The sequence below is a fragment of the Anabrus simplex genome, chromosome 14, assembly GCF_040414725.1.
Source record: "Anabrus simplex isolate iqAnaSimp1 chromosome 14, ASM4041472v1, whole genome shotgun sequence".
Classification (NCBI taxonomy): Eukaryota; Metazoa; Arthropoda; class Insecta; order Orthoptera; family Tettigoniidae; genus Anabrus; species Anabrus simplex.
The window spans coordinates 50,303,088-50,321,048 of record NC_090278.1 but is presented as its reverse complement, the minus strand read 5'-3'; the positions used below and the strand labels follow the sequence as shown (position 1 = coordinate 50,321,048).

At 38.2% G+C, this 17,961-nt stretch overlaps 1 protein-coding gene across 3 annotated transcripts in view; it reads right to left on the bottom strand.

Moving 5' to 3' along the window:
* The window catches only part of LOC136885223 (gastrula zinc finger protein XlCGF7.1), a 135,212-nt gene extending 119,085 nt beyond the window's left edge, over nucleotides 1–16,127 (bottom strand). For all 3 annotated transcript variants that reach the window (XM_067157665.2, XM_067157664.2, XM_067157666.2), the window contains exons 1-4: nucleotides 16,032–16,127; nucleotides 14,595–14,676; nucleotides 6,904–7,005; nucleotides 4,772–4,830 (exon numbers count right to left, since the gene is read on the bottom strand). In XM_067157665.2, coding sequence (XP_067013766.2) covers nucleotides 4,772–4,830; nucleotides 6,904–7,005; nucleotides 14,595–14,676; nucleotides 16,032–16,108 — 320 coding nt within the window. In that variant the 5' untranslated portion in view covers nucleotides 16,109–16,127. The remainder of the gene's footprint in view (nucleotides 1–4,771; nucleotides 4,831–6,903; nucleotides 7,006–14,594; nucleotides 14,677–16,031) is intronic.
* Between the last annotated feature and the right edge of the window lie 1,834 nt (nucleotides 16,128–17,961).

Below are 17,961 nucleotides of genomic sequence, written 5' to 3'. Positions count from 1 at the left end.
CATGCTTAATTGCTCATAATAACGGATGCATCATTGATAGGGTTCTCGCTGTAAAAGAAAGATAATACACAGTTTAATATAAGAATTTTCAAGGGACAGGAAGTGTCGTTACAATGGAGTTCTCGCTATATCCCGTACTCACCATAGCGGACTTCTACTGTAATTCAACTGATGAACTCCATGGTTCGCTGAATAAAGGGGAACATATCACAAGTTCATGTATTATTTGAAGCACTGATTGTCACTGCTATATAGAGCATAAGAGATATACAGTCCGAAATAATCATCTTAAAACAGTCCAGGACAAAGAGCCAAAGTAAACAGGGGAAAAATAGATGAAATTAGAATACTGCATACATCAGGCCACCAGGGCATAAGCTACTCTGATCAAAATAGAGGCTAAACATCATCATAGTGAAGTCAGATAACAAAATTAAAATTCTCTTAAAGACCAGCTTCACAAGACTGATTGAAGGAAGTCTCTCTCCCTACCTGATGGTAATCCAGTATACATGGTTATAAATGATGAGACAGTGCTGACAAGGCATGGATAAGAGGTAATTCTCCTCTCCTGAGCAAGCATCGTATCACAGACATGGGACAGAAAGAGTTCTGAAAATTTATACCATATCCAAACGGGAAAAATGTGATGTATCGGAAGGGGAAAGAGGGGAGAGAGAATATTCCAGAATGGAGTAGAAGGGAAAGAGAGGAGAGAGAATATTCCAGAATGGAGTAGAAGGTGATGGCCCATAGTGTACATCGTAGGAAGTAAGCAAGAAACCTGGGGCGGGTATGAAGAGAAGACATTGCCAATGAGGACAGAGTTGCAGATACATTAATTGATAATATGGTAGAGAAAGGTAAGAACAACATTACAACTTGCTACATCGTGAATAAAAAGTGTGTTAGTGAGCAAGAGACTACTTTGATTTTGCTGCTCTCAAGAGGTCAGAAGCCTCTACCACATTGACTTCCAATTCAAACCCCCCCCCCCCTGGTAATTTCACACAATCATACCTGCAACTTGTGATGTAAGGAAGGCACTGGCACCATGCTTTGACACTGGTGCCAGAGATGGAACGGTAGGCACGGTGCCATGATTTAACATGAACTGGTGCCAGTGGCACTGCCATAAAAATAAATCTGAGAAAGGTTTACAAGAATAAAAAATTTTGTGTCATGAATATTGACCTTATTTATACTGTTAGTATCAATCAAGTCTGCTTTTCATGAGTACACTGAACAGTAGGACGGGCACTGTTGCCGAATGAAGCACTATTGTGTGTGGCCACATGACTGCCTCGTGCCAACGGCACGGCACATACAGGCCAGTGCTTCTCAGATTCATGCTGGTGTCAGTGGCAGTGCCAGGACAGATTGCTTCTACAGTACCTACTGGTCACCCCGTCCTACCAAGTGCTGCCGGACCGTGCCATGCTATACTTCATTCCCTTTCGTTATACACCGTTGTATTATTGATTGTCTTGAATTCCATGTCAATGACAGATAGACTAATATCTAGCCCTCTGTGTCACTCCAGATGATAAAAACCAGTACATAGCAGTGTGATATATCTTGTATATCGTTCAAATCGACGATAACATGTTTAAAAAGCTATATGCTTCATCGTACCTGGAAGACCCCTTATCAGCTAGGCAGGCAGATCTGTTAAAATGGTGGTTGGGAAGAAAGCTTCAGTAACCCAACATTTACTATCTAGTTGTCCGTAAGTTGTGTGTTGCAGCAACATCCGCACCTGCCGAAGATGTGTTTTTGAAAGCTGATCAAATTTTCAATTACCGACTGTCAGCGAATAAAGTGGGAAAAAAAATACTGTTCTTGAATGTGAATGGAAAATTTATTTGAGGTTTATTTTGTAGTATTTTGCATGCAAATTTAGACTAACAGATGAAACAGGCTGTCAGTGAATATAGGGAGAAAAATACTTTTATTGAATGTGAATAGAAAACTTATTTGAGGATTATTTTGTAGTATTTTGCATGTAAATATTAATATAAATTACAGTATATCTATGTGTAGTTCCCTTTTTTGATAATACATGAAACAAAAACTTTTTTTACGAGTCCAATGAATAAGTAGTCATCGTGGCACTGACAGTGCCGCGGCACTGGTGTTCTGGGACAGTGACGTGTTTGGCACTGGCACTGTGCATACCAGTGTCAGCAGAGGCACTGGAATTTGCATCACTACCTGCAACCAAATACTCCAACAATTTCCTTCCTGCTGTGGAGACAAACTTATATCTTGAGATAACTAGGAAGTGTTCTGGGCACAAGTGGTTTCAGAAAATAACCCAATAATATGGTTGCTAAGTTGTATCATATTCCACCCACTCAATGAGCTGTGCTCTGTGGGAATCTTCACTGCATTAAACACAGCTTGTGCCAGGCAAAACTATTTTTTCTTCTTAAAAACTACTGCAAAAGAAACAGCTACCCATCTGATTCAGACTACAGTATTAACAAGTAGAAAGAGATGATGCAGATGGTATAATGACTTATGAAGTTAGTACACAATTATACTTTTCCTAACATCATAGTAGCTGCCAAAAATGTATCCATTATCTCTTTACATATTATTTAAGTTTAATGTAATAATCAGACATATAATTAGGAACTGGAAACATTGTAGTTTGCACAGTGTAGTACATACCAGGTGTTCGCATAATTTTTTGCTGGATTTCATGGTAAAGAAAACACGTAATTTTCAAGGGAAATTCATTTTTTTGCTTATTAAAAATATTGGCCATCGGCTTCTACACACTTCGCCCATCTGTCAGGTATGTTATGAATACCATGCCAGAAAAACTGCTGGTCTTTTGCAGGAAACCATTCGTCGAGCCATTTTTCAACTTCCTCGAAATTACTTAACTGCTGCTCTGCGAGTGCATGCCCCATTGATGGAAAGAGGTGATAGTCAGATGGCGCCAAGTCGGAGCAGTATGGCGGGTGTGGAAGAATGTCCCATCCAAGTGATTTCAAGGTGTCTCTCACTGGTTTTGCTGTGTGAGACGGTGCATTGTCGTGTAACAAAATCGCTTTGCCATGTCTTCTGGCCCATTCCGGTCATCTTTCAATCAATGCGTGATTTAAATTAATAATTTGTTAGCAATAGCATTGTGCATTAACCCTTACCCCTCAAATTAAAGTTCTCTGTGTTGTCTCTACTACTCGTATTTTAAAAGTAAATTTTTATCTTATATCTGGGCTGATGATCTAACAGACAGACAGACATGATCTGTATTCATTTTTCACGATTTTGGAGATAGCACTTGCTTTCAAATGATGTAGTTAGGCTATACACGTTTACAACAAGCTATACTGAAGCAAATAAAAGCAATATGTGGAATTTAAGACAAATTATTTTGCATTATTATTATTATTATTATTATTATTATTATTATTATTATTATTATTATTATTATTATTATCGCATACCGATCGGTTTCGTTAATAATTTCAGTGTACAAATTATCGCTAAAAATCAACTGAAAACCTCTATTCTGTCTGTGATTTCATACCTCGCGGTAGTTTGTAGGCTAAAACCATTGTAAACGGTGATTTCTTGAAATCTGGATTCGTTGATTTATAATTGTGCCAGCCGTCAGCATCAGGTACATGTTGGGTCACGGTACACAAACCGACAATCTTCAGTTCACTTTTAGGCATCGTGAAATGCTATTAGATATATTCATTAGAGGCAAAGGTGCGAAAATACTGTGGTTTCGTGTGTTCCCTGACATATACAACATATATATGACTAGAAGAGCACATGACGACCATGATTGTTTACTATCGCTCGAGCTTTTGTGTGCGTGAGTGGACAGCTGACAGCTACACTGCCACCTAAATAATAGATTTTTTACTGACTGTCAAATATTATCTGAATTCTACAAAGTTCCACGCTAAACCAAAAGATGACAGTACAGTATATCATCGTGAATTTTGTCGGCTAAGAGACGGCAGATGAGCGGTGGGCAATAAAATGTCATGTCGGGTCTCCCCCGACATGCGACCAGAATGGGAATATCAAAATGTCGGGCCTCATCCAACAGACGAGTGGTAAGGGTTAATGGTTTCACCGGGCTTCAAGAGTTGATAATATACAATACCGCTCTTTTGGTCTACCACAGTGTGCACTGCCTTTCACATTGAAATCACCACATTTAAATTATTGCAACGATGTCTCACATGTTCTAATCGATGGAGCGTGTTCACCACATGTTTCTTCCAGCAAATAACGACTTTCCACAGCATTTTTCTTTTGATTAAATAAGAAAAGCAATGTGTCCCACAAATGTTCTTATTCACACTCAAACGTCAACAAGATCACTGAACGATACAACACAGATGGCAATCTTTGATGGACTCAACTTCTTTGTGTTGGTAGGTTAATGTCAGACGAACAAGGTGACGTATGTGTCAAATTCATATGCTGCGTACTGTTTGCTGGTATCATCTCTTAGTGAAACCTGAAAAGATTTATGCATACACCTGGTATAAGATGGTGAAGCATAACACCATGGCTTCATGACCTGAACCATGCCATATGACATCTGTCAGTAAGTAAATAAGTATTCAATAGCAATATCCACTCCACTAATTCCCCCGCCCAAGAGCTCAATGAACAATATTTGTGAAATTAGAATAATAAGTGTTATTGAAATACGAAGTAAGTCACAGTTATTGAAAAATGTTATAGAACATTATTTCTAGAAGTGAAATTATCATAAAATCTGATCACTCACTTTTTTGAGGAAACTACACTCGCATTATACTCCTCGTCATTGGTTTCAATCTTCATGTCCTATAAAATAGAGAGGAGATTTAAAGTTAATAGCAAGCATTCGCCCACTTTAGAACTGAAAATGGGAGGGAGAATAAAGTTAAATTACAAGGTCAGCACAATACATTCTATGAAGAGGAAGACATGAGGAGAAAATTTATATTCATATAGAATACTTTTCAGGTTTATGGAAAGTTTGGAAAAACAGAATACATAAATTAACTTTTAAAAGAAATTTGTCTTACAATAAACATCCAGCACTGGCTCTTTACACTGGGGGTTTGACACAGAATTTACAACCCGTGTGGTATGATGTTTGAAGCTTCAGATCTCATAAGTCAATCCTCCTCTCAATTAATTCATTGTGCCATTTCAGTCTTTAAAGTCATCCATTTTCTGCCATCTGTGGTCATCTGTGGAACGAAGGATCTGTGATCAATATTGATCAGTGAATTTCATCACAGTCAAAGTGTACGTGACGTCAGAGAGAACCCTACTGTGCATCCAATGAACTACTCTTAAATATTGAACAGAGTGCAGTCAGGTACTCCCATCTAATGTAAGAAGTGGGAATTAACACAAACTTGCTATATGCAGCGTCTCTTCACAGCACAGAGAGGGATGTCCTGTGAGTTTACAATGCCTACATACTTGCTTGCCATGTTGCAGGAGGAATGGAAGAAAACATTTGCAGATATCTACCAAAAATTAGTGGAAACTCTACCTAAAAGGATAGAGGCTATGACTGAGGTGAAAGGCAGACTTTCATTATAGTAGCATTTTAGCAGCACCAGTTACCCTGGTAGCCAGAGGTGTCCATGGCAATGTAGTGTATCTAAGAGAAGGTTCTTGTCTTTATCACATAAAAAGAGAAAAATATGTCTGGAATACAGGAAAAATATAAAATACAAGTTTAAAGAATGCACCACATAAATAGCACAGTTATGTCTTTGATCACAGTCACCAGTCATCATAATATGTTATTCCAAAACCTAACTTTTCTACACTAGTGAACGTTTAATTTTCAAGAACACTCTACATAAACCTCCAGCTCACACGGTTGCATGCAGTATATACAGTACATGCCAAAGAAATGGAAAATATTGAGCAAAAACAGAGGTGCCAACTTTTGAAGTGGGTTATCAGTAAATTCCCCCCATCCACATCCAAAACATGCGCCTCTCCTACTTGATAACGGCACACTCTGCCCTTCCAACAGCTATCTATTAGGTATATCACAATTCACAATAAAATTTGCATATTCTGTGAAAAATTCATTGAAGCTTGTTTCATACCCAGCAGCTAATTTTCAGTGTAGGATTTCTTGAAGCATCCTGCCTCTATGATTTTTGTCATCTGAACCATAAGCGATTCCAGTGTAGCTGTGCTTAATGTAGGCCCGAACCCTGTCTGACTTTTTCTATCAACACTGACACTGAAAACTCTTTCTGTGGATAGTTACTGTCTGATGCGCTTAATAGATTGCTTAAGGTTTTAGAGAGGAGAAGAGATTCACAAAGATATTTACAATGCTCGTGGGTAGCAGATGCAAGTGACGATCGACTAAGTATAGTTCGCAACTCAAAAGCATTGAAACGAGGAGGGTAGAGCAGTAATGCTTCAAAGCATGGAACAATTTTCTCCTTTCCTTCTTTTTTTTGTAGAAAATTATTTTTATTGTGATAATATCATTTTTCCATAATAATTTCCCCTTTGACCATAATGCTGTAATAATTGTGAAGTGAAATCAGTAATAGTTAGCAGGTTTTCAAAAATGGTTAACCAGATATTGGAAGGATCTGAACCCATAATCTTCCAACTTAAAAATACAGCAACAAAGCTAGGAATTTTACAAAACTGTTGTTTTTGAAATCATAGGACAAAGGACCTGAGCAATCTGAAAGAGAGGTGTGTTATTTCTATGTGCATTGACAACGATTCAAATCACAGTCCACATAGTGATGACCTTGCTAAGCTATTGTGCATATCATCTTCTGATTTATTTCCATAGAGTGTTCACATTATCGACACTACCACTACAGTGCTAAATGGAAAACTGTACAATCTAAAAATATGTACTGAGGTGTACTTAACCTGAATTTCAATTTCCTCTTTTATAAATGGTTTATAAAATACATTTTCAGGTTCAGCCTTTACATCTGTCTGTTCTTCAGTGGGCAGCATCACATCACAATCCTAGGAAACAACAGACAGAAGGAAATGAAATTCATATTCAAGTGCATACCTGTCATCTTTATAGTGTTAAAATTCATACTTTGCCTTACTAGCAAAATAATGCACAGGATCAAAATGAGACATAGTAATATCAAAAAGATTTTTTTACCAATACATAATATGAAAGCTTAATATATGTAGTCTTCATCATCAGATGTCAAAACAATATCAACCATCCATGTCAAGGAACGAAAAGAAAAAGGAAAACATCCAACTTGCATTGATAAAGTATGGACCATATAAGGAGATAGCACAAGAACAATATAGAATACATAAAATATATATATCCACATAGGAAATCCTGAGGTCATATGCTATCTAAATTAAACAAAATTCGAAGGATTGCAGTTTTGAATTGGCAGCAATAAAGAATGAATATCGAATATACTGAAATATGTCTCCACTTAAGAGACTACGTACTTACATATTTTTAACACAATGACGACGGGTGTCAAAAAAACTTATGTTTGCCTTCATGATAATTGTGGGTAAGTCCCAAGTAGTGGGACTTACGTTTGGTGAGGGTTACTTTTTGAGAATGTACCTGAGCAGACAAACTATCAGCAGAATTAACAATCATATTCTCATAACTTATTTCCCAAAACACTGAAATAGACTAATGTCACTAGCACAGAAATTAAAAAAAAAAATATTTTGTATATTGGCGAGGTAGGTGAAGAAGTTGCATCCGAAAACTATGAGCCAAAAATAGATTTCAACAGATTCTTCCTATCTGTAATTCAATGCCAGTAGTCAGACAACAGATGTTACCAATAGGATACAGAAGGTTTAGTCGCTGTTAGTTTCAGTCTGTACACAAACCGAAGCAGCAGCTGTCATTAAATAAGGAGATGAGCCTATGGCATATTCAGAACATATAATCCAGAGAAATGAATAATATGTTATTTTAGTATGCATGGTCTGCAAGAGTAAAACAGGAAAGGAATTTGAGCAGACAATATTATCTGTCATGAAACCTTTTCTTGGTACACGGCACCATATTTATCAAGATAACCGTTGCAATAGTGTGACTATTGCAGAAAATATCATGCAGCATAAAACATGGTGCTATGCAGAGGTGCCAACTTTGAAGTGGATTATCAGTAATCGCCCTCCACCCCCAAGAAAAATTTCGAGTCAAGTCCAAAGCATGCTCCTTCCTTGTTGATAATGACACCCCTTTTGCCCTTTCCTCTAGCAATCTATCCATAAGTATATCATATTACACAATAACATTTGCACGCAACCTGTTGGTTCTGTGAAGAAACATTCCTTGTAGGTTGTTTCTCACGCAGCAGCTGCTTTTCAGCATAGGTTTTCTTGAAGCATCCTTCCGACTGTGATGACATTTTCGTTTTCTGACCCATAAGCGATACCAGTGCAGATGTGCTTAAGGTAGGCCTCACTTCTTTCTCAATATTTCTGTCAACTGTCAGGTACACTTAACACAGCAAATACAACATTACTGACGGATTTGTAGTGGAGAAGAGCAGCACCTGAGCTCCATCATTCACAATGAATTTTACAACGCTTATGGGTAGCAAAAGGAAGTCACGATCGAATAAGTATCGTGGCCAACTCATAAGCACTGAAATAAAGACAATTTAGGAGAAAGCCTCTTAAGGACTGAACATTTTTCCTTTTCTTTTGTTTCCGTCGAAAATTATTTTTTCGTGATAATGTCAGCTTTTCCGTAATAATTTCCCCTTTGACCGTAAATCCGTAATCGTGAAGTGAAATCCGTAATAATTATTGACAATCCGTAATAGTTGGCACCTCTGTGCTATGGCATGTTCAGGACATATAATCCAGGGAAATTAAAATAAATGGTATTATAGTACGAATGGTCTGCGAGAGTAAAACAGGAAAGGAACTTGTGCAGACAATATTATCTGTCATGAAACCCTTTCTTGGTACATGGCACCATATTTATCAAGATAACTGTTACAATAGTGTGACTATTGCAGAAAATATCATGCAGCATAAAACATGGGTTTGCGGAACCATTTCAGATAATTATGGTCATCTTGAAAAGGGGGAGATAATGTTTATGCGTAAAAGTAAAATTTTACTTATAGTTTGGAAGGATAAGCGAGCTGTCAGAATTCATTCATAATGTTTCTATGTAGTCAACCAGCAAGCTAGATAGGATAACAGCATCCATCATAAACAGACCCATCTTTATCCTTCCTTATTCAATGCATTCAGCCTGTTCCATTTCTTAAACCCACTAAAAATATTAGGAACAAGCAGTTTTTGATGGGAATTGCTGGGGAACAGTTGAATGAAAGTGTACCTCCCTTCCAGCTCAATCAAGGGAGTTCCCAATCAGACTCTCTGAACAAATAAGGGATCATATCCTGGAGAAATTTGCAGCAACAGGAACGGTGTGAAAGTGGGGAAACCATGGAAATCATCTTCAGGGCTGCCGACAATGAGGTTTGAACCCACTATCTCCTGAATAATGGACAATGGCTGTATTTAAGTGACTGCAGTAACTGAGCATGGTAACTACATTAGTAGACACAGAGCATTAAATTTCCTGTCTTTCACATTGTCACAAACATTAATCAGTATTGTTTTTTCTCTTTTAGTACAGAATGAATCAAGAAAACATCATTTAGTCTATCTCTGATAAGCAAGCTCCATTTGTCACTAATTTGGTTACCAGTTGAAATGAGATTTCTTCCACTTGCCGCACTGGGGGCTGGAATAGACAATGTTTTCTTCCCTAGCAGAGCAAGTCAATTCTATGCTGTTATTTCTCCAACATACAAAGGATTGCCATAAGAAAGGTGATTTTTTAATAGATAACTTGTTGTAGGAGGAATATCAGCAACATTTATTCATTCATAGACTATGCCAACATTAACTGAAACAACTGTAAGAGGACAAAACTCTGTTGCAGATATTCCGACATACTACAGAGCAATGGTTTGTTTGATATAATGTGGTACTCTTTTTTTTTTTTTGCTAGGGGCTTTTACGTCGCACCGACACAGATAGGTCTTATGGCGACGATGGGATGTGATAGGCCTAGGAGTTGGAAGGAAGCGACCGTGGCCTTAATTAAGGTACAGCCCCAGCATTTGCCTGGTGTGAAAATGGGAAACCACGGAAAACCATCTTCAGGGCTGCCGATAGTGGGATTCGAACCTACTATCTCCCGGATGCAAGCTCACAGCCGCGCGCAATGTGGTACTCTATTGGGCCACAATTTACACATACCTGCCTTCATATGTGAGATAATAGATGCAACCATTAATAAGGAAGCACAATGTTTACATGGCACATATCCTACATGTTCACCATTTGCAAGATGCATTCCCACTTTTTGCTCTTCATCCCTTCTTACTTTAATAATCCATATTCATTCCTCTCAATTATTGCTTTCACCCTGTCTTTGGATTCCCCTTCCATGTTCGCAAAGACCGCGGTGAATGCAAATGCGAATCTGTCGAAAGAACGTGATGCGTTAGCTCAGGTTGTCTAGCGCCAAGCGGTTGGACAGGTCACGCTCCTTAGTGGAGTAGGACTAAACTAGATGACTACTTTTGTTCAACCAACTGTAAACGGTGAATGGAGACCTTTAGTATGCATGACCTCCACTTTGGAGGTAGGTAGAAAATTGTCAGGAACAGGGCTTGTGCATGGTGTGAAAAGCACCCGGACTGCAATGTGCTAAAGAGATTTCAAAATGAGTTTTTATTGGAATTCGTAATACATTACCTCTATGAGCAAAAATTAAGAAGGGGAGGAAAAGATATTTGATAACAAAATTTTGGATAAGGGAATGGTGATTATTGGCATAAAATGATACAAAGTAACTCTCATATTAGTTTACATTTAAATAATTTCTTCAGTTGACCAGATTTAAATTACGGTAGTAATTTACAAAATCAGTATGTATAGGACTAGTCAATACGTACACAAATTTTTATTCTCAAGTACAGTACTGCTGTACAGTGGTTTTTTATAAAAAATTCCAAGAATTCCTCTTAACTTCCTTATTACCATTGCAGACAAAATTTGATTAATTGATGTATACAGTACATTATTATTATTATTATTGAATATCGAAAGTAGTTTGGAACCCTATTTTACATAGTATACTAGGATTATAGTTAAAATACATATTCAATTTTACAATGAAAGTGAATTCATGTATCTAATCGGCGGAAAATGAAGTGGATGAAGTTAATAAAATATTTGTACCAGCATGGCTTCTTAAACAAATGATACAGGGGTTCTGATAATGCAATGTTGCAATAATTTAAATGAGAGATGTATACAGTATTATAAAAATATTAATATCCTATACCTCTTAGCTTGGCATATTTATAGAACTAGCTTAGGTACAAATTATTTCCAGTGTTTGTGAAAAGGGATAAAAATAAGTTAACTAAATATTTTTATAAATATTATTAAATAAATCACTTAACTAATTATTTTTATGGATAGTTTTAGCATTAGAAAAATAAACACAGTGACATGGTAATCATACTTTGTTTCTTAATATTCTTGGTATCTTTTTTATTGTAGTGACTTCTCAGTGGTTCTTCAATGTCGCACCAACACATCAATGGTTTTCGGTTATGTATGGATAGGCAAGGGCCAGGAATGACAAGGTAGCAGCATGGCCTTAATTACGGTATAGCATCAGCATTTGCCGGATGTGAAAATGGGAAACCACAAGAAACCATATTCAGGGCTGTTAATGGTGGAACATTATATCAGTCAGTGTATTCATGAATTATTCATGAATTATTCATTTGTTCTGATCTTTCCAGAAGTGCATAAATGTACAAGTTTTAGTAATAAAAATTGGGAAAAAAAACACAACATAAATCTTGCTGCTAAGGCCAAAATGAATCAGACTAGGATCGATAATATGTGAAAATAGGCAGGCGAAGGTCAACATGTCTCACACATTACTTTATGGTAAATAATACCCCGCCAGTAGAACTTCATCAAGTGGCTTCCATTAGCTGATACTGACCAGGCCAAAGCTTGCTGAAACTAATAAATGATCAATTAATTAAAAGATGAATGTCATCAAATTTTCATTGAAGAATTTAAACAATGTAGGCCTATATCTACTACAGGCATGAGATTAAAATGATGATGATGATGATGATTGTTGTTATTATATGGAGCCTAACAGCTAGGTCATCAGTCACTAATGGTATTGAGGTGCAACAAAAAGAAACATTAATTAAAACTTCATAATATATCCACTGATGATGTTTGTCATTCAAAGGGGCCTAACAGCTAGGTAATTGGCCCATAATGGTACGAGGTGTAACTAAATGCAAATTAAAACTTTGTAACGTATCCTCTGACTCAAATCTAAAATGAATGGTGATGAGAAAATGATCATGAAACAAAAACAATCAGTGGATCCATTTCACAATGTCTATATTACTGAGACGATGCTTATTATCTAAAGGGATCCAAAATCCAGGTCACTAGCCCCTCATGATGGTACTAATCACAAGTAAAACAGAATTGTAGTGTTTCTCCTACAGTGGTAGGCCTACTAATCACAGGTAACGAAGACTCATGGTGTTTCTTGCATGGGGGTACTAATCAGAGGTAATGTAAAGCCATAGTATGTCACACTCAATGGCACCACTCGCAGGTAGCACAAACCCATGGTATTTCACACATAAGAGCACCACTCACAAGCAACACAGACCCACGGGTGCTCCTCACCTACATGGGCGGCAGTATTCCAGTTGTGTTCCTCACTTGGTGGAATTAATCACAGGTCACGAATACTCATGGGATCGCCAACATAGTGGTATTAATCATAGGCAATGCAGACCCACCATGCATAACAAATTATGGTAATGCCCACAGGCAATATCTCATGGATTTCTTCATATAATACTAATCTCTGGCAACACAGACCAATGGTTTTCCTCAAATAGTGGTACTAATCATGGATGTCAGCCAAACCCGTGGTGTTTCTAACATAGTAGTACTAACTACAGGCAATGTACACCCATGGTTTTGCACATAAAGCGGTACTACTCATAGCTAATGCACACCATACTGAAAATAGTGGAACCGACCAGTGGAATACACATGACGACCTCTAACATAAGCAACACTTAGACCTACATGTTCCTCACATAGTGGAACTGCTCCTATACAGTTTAGACCCTTGCGATGTGGTACTAGTCGCAAGTAATGTTGACCTATGGTGTTCCGCACTTAATGGTACTAATCACTAGTAATCTAACGCTTCTCATGTCATCATCCCTTGGTCACCCCATTTAGTCATCTCTTATGACAGGCAGAGGATATGGTGGGTGTAGTCTACGTCTGTGTCCCCCACCCGCAGAGGGTGGAGAGAGAGGGAGAAAGGAAAAAGAAGGGATCTGACACTTTGAAAAATGCAGTATCAGGCAAAGTAAGACAATGGCCGTGAAGAGCGTGAAAATGTAAGACTCCCTAGGCCTTCAATGCTCTACTACCATTGTGGTCATAAAAGAACAAGAGTTGACCAAGGGAGGTCAGTCAGGGTAGATGCAAGTAAGGAGCCTGGCACAAGTAAGTGGAAGCAATGCCAGGGCTCAGCTAAGGGCCCCGTGGTTGGAAACCCATGCTCCCAAGCTGACAGCACCTGGGGCCCTTTTAGTCACCTCTTACGACAGCTAGGTGATACCGTGGGTGTATCCTTCATCTGTGTCCCCCACCCACAGGGGGAAATGTATCCTCCGACTAGAATCTAAAACGAATGATGATAAAAAATAACCACGAATACAAAACAATCAGTGGCTCCCATTCACAACGCCTTATAATCTCAGACAATGTTTGATGTCCAAAAGGGTCCAAAATGCAGGTCACTGGCCCTTCATAATGGTACTAATCACTGCTAAAAGCAGGACCATGGTGTTCCTCAAATAAGGGTACTACTCACAAGCAACGCAGACCCATGGGTTCCACTCACAGTGGGACTTATCAAGGGCACCGGCTAGATCTGTGGTGTTCTTCACACAGTGGTACTAATTACAGGCTCCATATACTCATGCTGTAGCTCACATAGTGGTACTTGTCATAAGCAATGTAAACCCATGGTGTATCACACATTATGGTACCACCCACAGGCAACAGAGACCCATGGTGTTTCTCATATGGTACTAATCACAGGCAATATAGACCCATGGTGTTCCTCATACAGTGGTACTACTCATAGGTAACACAGACTACTTCTGAATGCAGGAGAACAACACATTCCAGAACAGTGTACGGCACATTCTCTTGCATGGACATTATAATCACAGGCAACGCCCAGACCCGTGGAGTTCCTCAGAGAATGGTACTAATCCTACATAACGTAGACCCCTGGTGGTAGTGATTAAAAGTAACCTCGACCCATGGTGTTTACATCACAAGTAGTCTCATGGTTCTAATTCCATCATCGCCTTGACACCCCTTTCAACCACCTCTTACGACAGGCAGGCAATCTGCGTACCCCACCCACAGTGGGTATGTGATTGAAATAATAGAGGTGCAAATATGATTTAAATTATTCCACTTACAGCATTATTCAGTTCTGCTGTACCTGATACATAACCAGGCTCACATTTGATAAAAACTGGCTCCTCCATTATCAAAAGGAATCTGCAAGCAGGAGAAGAAGAACATATCAGGGAAATACAAAAAAATTACAATGATCACAACAGCTATTTTGAATGCTGATCTATGCCCAATCTTTCCACAAGAATCACCCTTTAACAAAAGATTACATTAGATTCACACACACACACACACACACACACACACACACACACACACGCACACACATACACACAGTTATATAATTTAGATTTATCTACCTCTAATTTTCACATACACCATACCACTCTACCTTTATATGACTGTAAAAGAAATTGTGAAATATATTTTCCCCCATCAACTGCGCTATTCCTTTCTCTTGGCAAAGAGCTTCTTGTGTACTACCTTGCCCTCCTTTAATCTATCACCCAAACTTCTCCATGCTTACTGACTTAGTAGATTCTATTTTCGTTTGATAATCTCCGATTATAGTGATAGCATAAGGAGCATTCTGGTTCCATTCCAAAGTGTGCATAACCTCACTTAGAAGTGTAAGCCACCCATTTCTTGAGACAGATAAACTTGTCTTGACAGATAAACTCTTGAAGCACGTCACTATACCATAAAACGTCAATTCTCTAGTACTGGGACTCACTGGAAAGGTTCTTGCGACTTTCTTTGAATTCGAACAAGGTCATTTCAAGGACATTTAGTCTGTGTGACCTGGGTAAAGGCTTTATCCTTTCTCCCGGAAAATTGGCCAATACATTAACTGTACACACCAAAGGGAAACTGAAGTGCCCAATTCATTCAAACTCAACCATTAGTCAAAAGTCCATTAAACTTCTTTTTTAAACCCTCTGGAAATATTCTGTTTATCTTTTCAGAATAAATTACTTCTACAGTCTCTCCAAGATACGAAGATTAACTTACATATGGAGTTTACAAAAAAATCACTTGTGAGGCTGAGTGGTTTAGACGGTTGAGGCGCTGGCCTTCTGACCCCAACTTGGCAGGTTTGATCCTGGCTCAGTCCCATGGTATTCGAAGCTACTCAAACACGTCAGCCTCCGTTCAGTAGATTTACGGGCACATAAATGAACTCCTCCGTGACTAAATTCCGGCACCTCGGCGTCAACAAACACCGTAAAAGTAGTTAGTGGGACGTAAAGCAAGCAACAATATTATTAGACATATTACCATTATTATTATTCTTACAAAAATAGTTTGAAGTTTTTCCCGATGTTTTAGTGCCAATATCTGCTCTCAGAATAAGACTATTTAGCTGCAAAAGTATGCAAAGTGTATCTAGAACAGGGCTGTGTATATAGTTGGAATTGCATTAGGCCTATTTTACTTAATAACATTCCACCCGACTTTACAAGAAGATAAAAATTAGGGAATTCAGTTAACAAAATTACCTCGTACGACTTAATGTGTATGATGAGTGAACAGAACGGAAAAAAATCACATTGAGTACTAAGAGTGTGATTAACATCAAAAGCCAAAGAAATGACCATGGATTGCACTCCATTCGTCAACCACGAACAACTAATCGTATGCTTCGAACTAAAAACGTGAAGTAAGTCGTGCAGCGTTGACGGCGAAAGGAGACTATTTCTTTGTAGTCCTTTATTGGATTTCGCATGGTACTTCGATCAGTCACTAAAATGACTTTAAAATTACTGACAGGGGGAATAATAATAATAATAATAATAATCGTGTGGCTTCAGCTACCTTTTGCAGGCATTTCAATTTCAGACAATCTGTCTGCTTACTCGTCTGTCTCGACATTCCATTTGCTCTTAAGACTACAAGATGGTAGATTACCGTAAACCTAATCTCTCTTAGTTGTCTATGGCTGAGTTTTAATCTATTTTGTTGGGTAAATACCAAATGCGAAAACAAGAATCATTTAGGCCTACATGCTGACAACTATTGGATGGATGTTACAGTCCCACGCCACAGTAGTTAGTTAATTTTGAGTCAAGACCAGCTACAATACTGAGTAGATTTATATTATTTTGTGTGGTAGCAGATAAAATAATGACCCTAATCACACTCTAGTTCATCAGCACTAAGACAAATATGTTCTTACTTAGAACTTCCTCACAGTTCTATAGTACATACACATATATAATACACACTACATGTTTTATACAAATAACACCAATAGTAATACTGTACATTACTGTCTTTATTACTTCCAGTAATCCACAATTATTGTACACTGTACATAAATATCCCTGGTAGCACTGTTCTCAGTTAAAATGTGGGCGTGAGAAGTAATGCCGGTTCATTTTTTACTAGCAAAAGAGACTGAATGTCTTTTAACGGCTCATAAGGCATATTGGTACGCATTCATGTTACCTAAACTATTTTCTTCATCATGTTCATTCTCTTCATCATTGCCATCAATTACTGTTTTCTCTTCTTGGAGGCGATGGGTAACGAACACTTCAATGTTTTCTAACGCCGCCTCTGTCTCAATTTCTAGATGAATCGTAACAACAACAACGTCATTACATCAGACTAACTAATTTTACAGTTTACCAGGACGCTGAGGTGCCGCAATTTAGTCCCGCAGGAGTTCTTTAACATGCCAGTAAATCTACAGACACGACGCTGATGTATTTGAGCACCTTCAAATACCACCGGACTGAGCCAGGGTCGAACCTGCCAAGTTGGGCCAGAAGGCCAACGCCTCAACCATCTAAGCCACTCAGCCCAGTACCATAATTACACTGCTGAAGAGTTTGTTGTAGCTTATCAGTATTTTTGTTTATTATGGTTCCTTCATCAGTGTGTGAGACAACTTGACTTTGTGTAAGCATTGATGTGACACCCCTTTCACTGCTTATGTGGTCGAAATTACAGCATCGAAGACAGAGACAGACTTAGTCAGTTCGGTGGCAGAGACCGCTGATTCCATGTTTACAAGCAATGATGCCATTATCAATTTCCTGTAATTAATCTCAAAACAATCATTGATGCCCTGGTCCATTGGCTCAGTTGCACTAGAAGTATTTGGAGGGATCCATGCAAGCTCAACATTAGAAAACTGTATTGATGGATGGCATGTAGCATTGTCGATAAACAGAATGGCGTTCCTGTTTTAGTGCTTCATTCTTCAGTTGAATGACACCATGTCACCCATGCTCTCTAATTGGATATCTAATTCACAGGTAGACTCTTCAGATTTTTTTTTTTTTTTTTTAAAGTATTGGGGTTTTGCTGCTTTTCCCATAATTAATGGCTTTTCAAGTTCCCAAGAAAGAAAACCACATTAAAAAAAACAGTCAATCTCTTTATGGAAAGTTTCTTTCCTATGCATCTTTCCCCCTTCAGAAA